Source organism: Balaenoptera borealis (assembly GCF_965194805.1).
Source record: "Balaenoptera borealis genome assembly, contig: HAP1_SCAFFOLD_2417, whole genome shotgun sequence".
NCBI lineage: Eukaryota > Metazoa > Chordata > Mammalia > Artiodactyla > Balaenopteridae > Balaenoptera > Balaenoptera borealis.
The window spans coordinates 27,067-38,805 of NW_028121901.1; the positions used below are offsets into that span (position 1 = coordinate 27,067).

An 11,739-nucleotide genomic window follows, 5' to 3' on the forward strand; every position below is an offset into this window, starting at 1 on the left:
TCCTGGAGTAGATGAACAGGGAAATAAATGAAATAGAATAGAAATGGCAATGAGCACATCTGAGGAGTGATCTGATTAGAGTGATAGATATTACGCTCCCGTTAGGACTTTACGGTTGGATGATAGCAAACAGAGAATCAGTGAAGCGTTTCCAGCAGACAAATGACTTTATGAAATTGGAATTTTAGCATGATTAATCTGGCAATGGAGAGTAGGATGAATTGGAGGATGGAGAACAAAAGATTAAAATTAAGAGAGATTTACTGTAATGCAAGCATAGGACAGTGAAGTACTGAACCAGGACAGGTGACTGTGAAAACCAAGAGCAGGATTTGATGACCCATGAGCAGCAATGGCAGGTTAGTTTCAATGGATGACGCTACCATGATAGTTTAGAAGCTCATTCGGGTGGTAAGAGAAGCTGATTATTCATTTCACCAATGGGAGTGTAAAATGTCAAAGCCATCATTTTATATATGAATCAAAGTTCCACTACATTAATGAACTGATATTGGAAGAAGGTTTTAGAATATTACTTTCTACCTCTAAAAAGAACCATTGTACTTTGTCTAGTTTTTAAACATACTTTGATTCACTATTTCCAATTAAGAAGAATACTTGTAAAAAATTTGGAAATTTGGAATATACATCAAGTGCTTCTGCTATTCATAGACAATGGCTACTGATATTTTGGTTTTTACTTTTTTTCTCTCTTCACTGTGTGCGTGCGTGCATGTGTGTGTGTTTATTAACACTAGGGTCATATATTTTTGCTTCTTTCTACCTAAAGTTACATTGTGAGCATTTTACTATGCCATTAAATATTTTAAAAAACATAATTTTAAGCACAGCATGGTATCTTTATATGTGGGTATGCATGAATTTATTTAACAATGCTCTCTTTTCACCTTTTAGGTTATTGCTATCTTGTCACCTTTTTCCTCTAATGATCATACTTGTGCATGAATCTTTAATCACACTTTTTATTATTTCTTTAGTTGGCTTCTTAGATATGCATTAGTTAAGATTTTTAATAAGTATTTCCAGATCACTTTCTAAAAAAGCTGCACCGTTTTACATTACTATATTAGATTGTACATGCAAGCCCTTGTTTTACACAGCTTTGTTGGCATGAAAAAAATATTACAGCTGTGCATGCTAATAGATGTGCTTTAGAATTATTTTGTCATCCTACCCCTTACATCCTACCCCTCTTCCTCATATGTGAATATATACTTTAACTATCCTTTAACTATTGGTTAAATTGGTTATTGGTTAATATATCCTTTAACCAATAACAATTGGTTATTGGTTAATATATCCCTTAACTAACCTTCAACTATCCTTTAACTATTGGTTTAGTATAGCACAAAGCCTATAATTCTGGAATGAATCAGAGACTTAATATAAAGGAAATTGCAATATATTATATGTAATACATTTTTTCCTCCAAAAATGAACTTCAGGAAATTCAGAGTGAACAAAATGAACTTTTCAGGCTCATTTGGAATACTGAAAATGATTTTTTAAACTTATGAGTGTTGTTATATAGAGTGTCATTATAATAATATGCATTTCAATATGGATCTAAAAGATTACTCAAATATAGTTTTTAAGTTAATAAAAATATACTATTAACGCTAAAGTAGAATAGTTATTTTAGGTATAATATTGTAAGGTTTAAAAATTGAATCTACATCAAAGTTTTTGATAGAAAGGGAGAAGCTCCAATGCAATACCTGGATATAAGCAATATGAGTTTATTAAGGTGATTAAATAGTGAATAATTTTCTATTTTTGAGACTAAAATATCGATACCATTTGAAATTAAAGAGTAGAGCAAAAAGTTAGAACCGTTAACTTTATTTCATAAGTATAGTTAAATCTCAGATTTTGTCAGGGAGATAGAGAATGATGGATATCATGGCTTTTGGTAAAGGCAACAAAGTTCATATTATATTTTATAACTGGCCTTGAAAGGTCATGACGTCAATGTCAGTGATACTGGAGTTCTTTTGTTTTTTTTTAGATTAGTGGGCACACACCCTAATAATAGTCCAACTATAAAGAGCCTCATGACTCTAAATAGTGTTATTAAATGATTTAAGAAAAACAGCTCTGTGTTTCATTTTGTCAAGTTTCTTTTTGTTAACCATTTAGTAACTTAAATATATGCTATCCAAATTCATTTTACCAGTAGGATCCATCCAGGGAAAATTTTAGTAGGATTTATCTTTAATTTTGGTCATAAAAATAAGCCAGGGTCTTCATATTCAAGTCTGCAAAATAAACAGACTAAATTTAAGGGGGAAATAATTTTGGATGTCTTGAGGAGAAAACAAGGAATATAGGGAAATTTAGTTTACTACTGGAGAGTTTTTTCCTTTACCTTACAAAATTTTATGGAGAATAATAGATTTGGGTTGTTATGCCATAAATTATATTATTTTATATTATGTTGCTGTATATTGAACATAAATCTCACTGTTTTTCAGGCCTTATTAAATGCTCAATGATCAGAAGCCAGAACAATGGGTTCATTCTCTTAAAAATAAAAGAGAAAGAAAGGGGAATTCCCTGGGGGTCCAGTGGTTAGGATGCCACGTTCTCACTGCCAAGGGCCCAGGTTCAATCCCTGGTCGGGGAACTAAGATCCCACAAGCCGTGTGGCGCAGCCAAAAAAATAAAATAAAATAAAAAATAAATAAAAATAAAAGGAAAGAAGGAAGGAGAGAAGGAGGCAATGAAGGAAGGAGAAAAAGAAGAAAGAAGCAAGGAAAATTTGAAATGAGCCAGTCTTTACAAATTATAGAAGTAATATATCTAAATTAACTTTATCTCCCTATATTTTCATTCAAGGTCAAAATTTCAGTTACCCACAAATAACACAAAAAAGGAATCTGTATTTTTCCACACTAACTTGATTTATTTATTGACCTTATGGCATGATCCTTGGTTTAGAACCTCTGTATATGATGTACTTATGGTTTTTAGGTTGGATGAAACCAGCATGGCCAAACCAATCCAAGTGTTAGCTCTGTGGGCGTCAGTCCACCACGGCTGATGAAAGGAACTGCATGTTATTAAATGAAGCATTTACAGATTTACCTCTTATGTTAGTTTCCTGGGGCTGCAGTAACAAATTACCACAAACATGGTGACTTAAAACAACAGAAGTGTATTCTCTCACAGTTCTGGAGGCCAGAAATCGAGATCAAGGTGTCCTCAGGGCCACACTCCCTCCAAAAGCTCTACAGGAGAAATCTTCCTTGCCTTTTCCAGTTTCTAGCAACTCCAGGCTTTCCTTGGCTTGTGGCTGTATAACTCCAATCTCAGCCCCTGTCTTCCTATGGCCTTCTCCTCTGCGTGTGTGTTCTTGTAAGAACATTTGTCTTTGGATTTATGGCTCACCCAGCTAATCCACAATGATCTCATCTCCAGACCCTTAATTACATTTGCAAAAACCCCTTCTCCAAATGAGGTTGCATTCACAGGTCTTGGGGGTTGAGGGCATGGACTTGTCTTTTGGAGGGCCACCATTCAACCCATTACACCTGTATTGGTCATGGAGGATCAGATGCCTTGTGATGAGGAAATATACCCAACATTAATTTCTCCTTACATATTTTGGTGAATGTATAGTAACCTCTTAGTGAAAAAGAACTAAGAAGTACAAAGTGCTCTGTAAATTCTATACACTGTTAGATATAGAAAATTATTTCAGCTCTATTGCATTATAAAGCTCTTGGAACCTAATATAATACATTTTTTGGAAGTGAGAATGACCATAACCACAAAATAATGAATTCTAAATTGTTGTTTATATCCATTGTATCTTATACAATTGTTGCTTCAATAATTTTTAAAAATTCTGTAAATTTATTTACACAATTATACTCCATACCTCTCCCCAATCTAAAAATAGATTTTGAATAATGAGAAATATCTTAGAAAACACATAGCCTAGGTTTATACAGGAAAAAAAACCTCATTTCCTCTAGAGAAAAGCTAATTTATTATACATATATAGATTAAATTTAATTTAAGTATATATTTATTTACATATATAAATAAAATGGCATATATATGCCATTAACACTATAGTTTGAATATATTTCTATGTTACTTAGATTGTTTTTCCTATCCTTCAAGATGTTTTAGTACTTAAAAATGAGCACAAATATCTTACAAAGTATCACTTGGAAGGACACTATCAAGTTTTTATCTCCACAGAAAATCATTTTAGTTAGTACTATGTAAATTTACCATGAATTAGTCTGTGGAAATCTGAAGTGTCTGCGGTGTCAAACAATAACCAAAATGGATGGTTAGAACACAGTTCTGGCATATTGCTGTAATTTGTGGAGCAGCAATTTTTTTGCTCACTGCATTCTTCTAAAATACTCTTTTCAAACTCGTCTGCTCTACTTATAGTTGTGTCATTGTTTCTTAGCCATTACAAACAGAGAAACAAGACATCAGAGAGGAGATGGCTTTTCCATCCTGTAATCACTGCCTTTAGAGTCATCAGTTTTTAATCTTTTCCATGTCAGAATCATATAAGGAAAGGGAAAGTTTCCATCACTTCCTGATTCCAGCGTAAAATATTTATCTAAAAATAGCTCGGTCTTTTACCTCACGCAATTCCCCTTTTCCTCTTTCTCCACACATCCACACATCACTGGTCATACCCTTGAGTCATGTTTGTAAACACTAGAAAGCTCCTTCTTTTCCTTGTTCTCACGCAATTCCACAGCGTGAACTTTTAGTTTTATTTTGATGTTGAATAATCCTTAATGAATAACTGTGAACAGTGCTAGACAAGAAATAACAGGCTGAATAATTCAACTGAACAGGAAGAAAAATGATTTAGAGATAAAAGTTTTCTCAAGTTTCAAACAAGCAATTATTCATATATATGTATGGGATTTTCAGTGAAATATAATCACATTTAGCTTAACAGTTTATGAAACAAACGCTTTAATATAAATCAAATCCTTTGTTCTCCCAGATTTTTATTTCTCAGTAAATGGCATTGAGAGAGTTGATCAACTTAAAATTCACGACATTCTAGAAGCATCAGGAACAGTGAAAGTTCAATGAAAAACATATTTTTCTCTGAATTTAAGGTGCTATTTTATTTTTTTATTTTATTTATTTATTTATTTATTTTTAACACCTTTATTGGAGTATAATTGCTTTACAATGGTGTATTAGTTTCTGCTTTATAACAAAGTGAATCAGCTATACATATATCCCCATATCTCCTCCCTCTTGTGTCTCCCTCCCACCCTCCCTATCCCACCCCTCTAGGTGGTCACAAAGCATAAGGTGCTATTTTAAAGTACTTGTTTTCTAAAATATAAATTACTGAGTTTTTAAAAATACATGATCTCATTTAATCCTCACAGCAATGTTCAGGAAGATAATAGTGCTAACTTTATTTTACAACTCATTTATGTATGCATGAGTTGCTGAGAAATAAGAAACAGCTGAAATGTAGATAAAATGGGATTGGGAGCCTGCTATTTCAAGGATAGTACACAACCTGGTCCATGTGCGTTTGTTGTTATTTATGATTCCTATGGTGCCATTAGGAGAGCATCACTGCATAATTCCTCCCACAAAATAATTTCTTCCCTGTTTAGCTGTAGTGATAAGCGGTTTGTCTCAGATCACTGAACTTGCAAGTCAAAATGTGCTGGGCCTTTCAGGCTGCACAGCCCAGGCATGAAGCCATCCATCATGTTCCCTGCCTCTTCCATACTGCACTATCATATCTATTTTTTATCTTTCCCATTGATTTATAATCCCTAAGTATCCAAGGACAGCCTCTCTCTTATGCCTAGAACATAGGTGCTCAATTATAACATTGAATGAATTAATAAGCACTCTGAGGAAATAGTCCAGGTATACTGCAAAATCTCCTGGCAAATAAATACTTTTTTCATAGCATTTGCCACAGTTTTAAACCTGAAGTGTTATTTGATTACTATCTCTAACCTACCAGGCTATGTACATCCCACAAGAACAACAGTTTCACTCAGTGTTATGTCCCCACCTCCTAGCATGGAACTTAGATTGGCAACTAATGATTATCACTGAATGAATCAATGTGATGACAAGAGTAGTTCAAAAACTTAAGATGATAGTGATCATTTCTCTAAAACTTCCCCTCTTTAGGGATTTCCCCAATACCATTGCTATCCCTCTTTCTTTTTCCTCTTTTCTTTCTTCACTTTTCCCCTTCCATTTCTTTTCTTCTCTTTACTGGCATTTATTTGTCAAATATTTGTATAGCATGAAATATGTGACAGGCATGGTTCTAAATACTGCACTCATATTAATTTATTTAATTCTAACAGCAGTCTTATGAAATATGTACTATCATTGCCATCTTTACTTTATATTTGAGGATACTGAGTGTGGAGACATTAAGGAACATGCCCAAAGTCCCAGAGCTTGCACTTTAACTCAGGCAATCTGGCCCCAGAGTTGGTGCTTTTCCCACTACCACAGTCTGCTTCTTATTTGTCCCTTTTGCCCTTCAGCTGCATTTCAGTAGAAATAAGCTCTATTCGCTGCACCTCTCTGTATTGATTTATGTTCTTTAGTTTAAATTTAATTATTTTTTGTGCTTACCTATTGTGTTAGTCAACCTTGATGCAGAAACAAACCTGAAACCTCAGTAGTCGACAGCAAACTTGCATTTCTTGGTCACGTTACATGTCAGTAGATGCAAATCAGCTGCTGTGGCTGTGTGCCAGGTGTCTTCTCATTCCAGTGGGGATGTATAAGCCTTTTTACCCGGAAGGAAGTTCATATGTGGAAGTAATGACAATCTGCCACACCCATTAACTAACTCTTGGTTCCTCTGTATGGCCAATTCTTGGCCACTGCACATAGAATAACAAATGATGCCAGAAGCTCAGTTTCTTTTCATAAACAAAAGCAAAAAAAAAAAAAAAAAAGAAAAGAAAAAAAAGCTAGTTCAGGGCAACTCAATGTTTTTGCGTTCAGAAAATTTATTAATTTTTAATCAGTTTTGTGGAGAAGATGCAGGTAAAAAATCAGTAACAAGAGTGCTCCTCATTCTGTTTCAACAGATTTTTTTTTGACTCTGAAGGGTTAAAAAGCATTCACTTGGCTTATAAATGCCCAGAACTCATAATATATACTTATTTCTCTAGCAATTGCATCGACGTAATTTCATTCAGTTCAGTTCATTAATAATTTTTCAATGCCTCCTATGGAACTAGCCCTATACAAAAAGATGACAAAATAATAGTGAGTTTGTTTATGGAGTAATTTTATATCTTTTGAGATTGATAAGCTTCTTAAGAACGGGGTCATTTTTCACCCTAGCAAGGAGCATACAGCTAGCACATAGTAGACACCTAACTAATACTGAATAATGTGCAGACCAACTGAACAAATGATCTTTCCTTCTCTTCCATAGGAACTTCTACTTGCAGAAAAGTGGGCTAAAATGAATAAGCTCCCCTTTCCAAAGATCGATCCTTATGTGTTTGATCGAGAAGGACTGAAGGAATGCTATGTCTTTAAACCCAAGAATCCTGATGTCGAGAAAGATTGCCCAACTATCATCCACTTTGTTCTGGCCAACATCAACTTCAGAAAGTACAAGGCTCCAGGTACATTGGGAGTTATATTCCGTAAAGTAGAAATCTGATAAAGACTAACATTAAGCTGGTGCATGCTGACACTGCCATACCAGCTATTACAACACTGAACACTTCCCTTACCTTGATAAATGGCTACTATCCTGAGACCCCGAGTACTCCCCCTCTTTCTTAGCCCAAGATCCCCTGGCTCCTCATAATTCAGAAACTGAAGGGTGAACAACTAGCTCAGTAAAAATCTCTGGGGCTTTACTCCACAACCTCAGATTGTATTTGTTCTGATTGATTGGTACCCTTGTCATAGGCATTGTTAAATATTTTAAATACTACCCTTGAAAGGGAGGCTTTGTTTCAGAACAAATCATGCAAAAAATTCTGGGAATGTTAACTGACCATAAAAATTAATGTTATCTAGCAGTACGATATGGCTAGTAATTTCAGCTTGCCATGTTATATTCCATAAAAAAAAAGAGAATCAAATTTAAGGCACAGGCATTTTATTTTGCCACATCCAGAGGAGTCTATAGACTCTTCTGTATCCTGGAAGCTATTGATTAACAAAAGGAGATCTAGAGGTTGACAGGCAAGATGCTAAATGCCTCAAAATCATATTATTTTAGGACCAGAAAATGTAGCTGTGAGAGGAAAGACAAAAAATAGTCATGGAGACTATGGAAAAGACAAGTGATCTTCTTCTAGATAGTGGAGGAAGTCAGAGAAAAAATCAATAGAGATGGACATTATTATGAGTCATACTTCAACACAAAAGAAGGAAGAATTTGTTGGCATTTTTAGTTATTGAACAGTGGAATACTTAAAACCTAGAAAATTTTGAATTTTCTATCACTATTAATTCTCAAAAATAGGATGTGGAGGGGATTCCTGTGACATGAAGACAGTTAATCAGTGTTTGGATTTGGGTTCTACCAGAAGCAGATTCCAAGCAAAGGGTTCAAGTGCAAATGGTTTATTTGGGTGAACTAGGAAACTTTAGTAAGAGAGCAGGGAACTGATAAAGGGAAGAAAGGCAGACAACAAAAGATGTGTTAGTAAGCTGCTACCACTAGGAGAACCTGATCCTGCTGGGAAACTCTACGAAATGAAATAGAACCTATGGTCTGGAATCATCCTTCCCACTTACACAGTAAGCAGCAAGGGAACTGGGGAACTTATATACCAACACCATAGAGTCTTTGGTTGACTGCTTCCTGGGACAGAGTATTATTTACTGGAATTTCCAGCCTAATGCTAGTGAGCAAAGCAGCCTTGAACGGTTACAGGGAGGAGTAGAAAGCTCTTAGGCACAGAGATGCTGATAATTGGCAATTGGAAGTTGCCCAGTCAGAACATACGAAAATGGTCAAGTCCAGGAAATATAGGCAGAGGCCTAATAGTGTATACTAAGGATTATATGACCCCTGAAGGGGCTACCTATGTTGTGTTTCTGGCTATTTGTATGTTTTATGCCCTGGATTTTAGAGATAATTTGTGGTTTTCAAAATAACACCATTTGAGACTCTTATATTAGGTGTTCCAAGAGAAACTCAGGAAGAGAAAGAAATAGCTGATTTTGATATTTTTGATGACCCTGAATCACCGTTTTCCACCTTCAACTTTCAATACCCAAATCAAGCATTCAAAAGGCTGCATGATCTGATGTACTTCAATACCCTGAACAACATCAATGTAAGTATCTCCTACAATCATTGACAATGTCAAATACTTCCATATAACATGAACATAACAATACCTCATTTTAATTAATTAAAAATAAAAATAAGGTTTATGAACGACACCACCCAAACTGTACCATTTTATTTTTCATGAATTATTCTATTAATCTCCAGAAGAACCCCATAACATTCACGAATAAGAAAACAAATGCATCCAAATTGGCAGAGCCCACATTTTATAATATTATTTGATTGAAGGATAGTTATCCTCAGCTTCTTTCCCAAAGTATCTAGTGTATTTATCATATGAAAAAATAAACTTTAATTAGGAAGAAAAGTGATAAAATGGAAATATAAGAGTGAGAAAGTGAGTGTAACCAGAAGTGTAGTTAACCTGCAAAAATAGCATGAATTTTAATGGATACACTCATGCTTTTAAATGTCTTTATTTTTGTGGATATTGGAAATGTCTCTCAAAGTAGCAGTCTCTCCATTTTTAGCCCTGGAGATATCAAGTATGCTTTGCTTCAGAAATATTAGAAACAAGTCATTCTCTTCAGTATTATTCCTATCACTAGTTTATCTGCTGCTAAGATTCTGTCTCTGTGTAAAATTCTTTAGCTGCAAACTCACCATTTAGGACCACTATTGTGTAATTGGAATCATGTTGGCTTGCGGTTCCACATCATAGTGTCTGACAAATGGTTATCAGTCGTAAAAGCCCAAGTTCATTGGCCTAATTGGATTTTGCACATTAGAAAAAAAGAATAAAAGAAAAAGAAAGAAAGAAATCAAATGGAGAGGGAAAGGTATCATGCCTGATTTGTCAGTCTTTTTGGAGACTGTATGAATGGAGTAAAAGAATGTACCATGCGAATGAGTCTTCCGTGCATATGAGATTTAATTACATTTTGTGGTCTAATAGAATACTGGCACATCTAGTTTGCTTGTTTGTTTAGTTTGGTCTGAAACTAGTAATGATCAATTGTGTGCAGTTATAACAGTTACACCGTAATACGTTTATTAATCAATGTCTTTAATTTTTGTAAGCATATAAAATTTTTCCCAATAACCTTCAGTTTCTGCAACTCTAAAATGTTTCTTGTCAGCCTTCATTTGTGAATATGTGATAATTCAAGTAAAACATGCTTAGCAACATTTATAGCATATATCATTGTCTAAATAGATTTATTCCTTTTCTTTCTCTTTTATATTATTCAGTGAAAATCTGAAACCCATATGCTACATTGTTTCTGTGGTGATGGTGAAAATTTAAAGAATATTAAGAGAAAATCAGCATTTTAATCTATGATTCATAGGGAACAAACAGGCATTCTCAAAATGGAGTTGTGTTTTATGAAACCTCATGCTGTTAAAACAGAAATGAACTAAGGGTTAATACAGGAGTAATCCTATATTTCCAGTATGAAGCCAATAAACTCAAAATCATATTTTGTACTCCTTGGGATGAAATGTATTAAACTTGATCAGTTGTCCTCAAATGGAAAAAAAATAGCTTATAGGAATATATAAATACCCTATTGAACTTGGGAAAATAAAAGGACACATACACAAAAGTATATCTGTATATAGACATACATGTATATATACATGTATGCCTATATATATATGTAACTTACACAACTACATTTCTCTCATTGTTTTCAGTTTTGGTTTATGTAAAACCTTGTAAGCTATTGTCTGTAAAGAATGATATAGTTCTATTTATATATTTTACAAACATTCTTCAAAGTAATTTGTTTGACACATAGATGAAACAGTTAAAGCCTGAACAAAACCAGACTGAATTCCAAAATAACTGTCCTGAGCTCATCAGATATAGATTTTTCACAAGCCGCTTAATTAACCAGGTTTTAATTGCTCCTAAGAAGTTTTCTGACACAGTAAGTAGAAGCAAGGTCATAGATTTTATATCATGTTTAGCTCTTAGATGGGCTATTTGTGTGAGTTTGAATAAGCTACTTAAACTTTTTGAGCCTCAGTTTCCTCACCTCTGAAACAGGTGTCACAGCACCTATCATAGTGGCAGTAGTGAATCTTGAATCAGGTGATGTATGAACAGTGCCCTGCAAACAGAAGCTGCTTAATACATGGGAACCATAACTATGTGTGTCTATATCCCATACCGCGATGGATACACCTCAAGACCTTTGCAAATGCCCAGAATTAAGAATATAGACAAGTCAATATACGTAATGGCAGCCTAGGCAGTAAATACATATATTTTTTGAATGAATGAATGTAGGCTTCCTCTTAAATTATATGACCATTGAGACTTCTGTTCAAGTGATTCTTGGTTGTGTATATGTGCGCGTGTGTGTGCCTCATACCCAGGTAAGACTTCAGTTATCTCTCCCTTGATGACTCCCACTCCCCGCTTTTAACCAGGAAAACACATTTTA

The 11,739-nt window shown here is 34.5% G+C and overlaps 1 protein-coding gene across 2 annotated transcripts in view; it reads left to right on the forward strand.

The window, feature by feature from the left end:
• LOC309622390 (cytosolic phospholipase A2-like) overlaps positions 1–11,440 on the forward strand; it is a 38,414-nt gene extending 26,974 nt beyond the window's left edge. For both annotated transcript variants that reach the window (XM_082409471.1, XM_082409470.1), the window contains 2 exons: positions 7,460–7,655; positions 9,172–11,440. In XM_082409471.1, coding sequence (XP_082265597.1) covers positions 7,460–7,655; positions 9,172–9,353 — 378 coding nt within the window. In that variant the 3' untranslated portion in view covers positions 9,354–11,440. The remainder of the gene's footprint in view (positions 1–7,459; positions 7,656–9,171) is intronic.
• Positions 11,441–11,739: the final 299 nt, after the last annotated feature.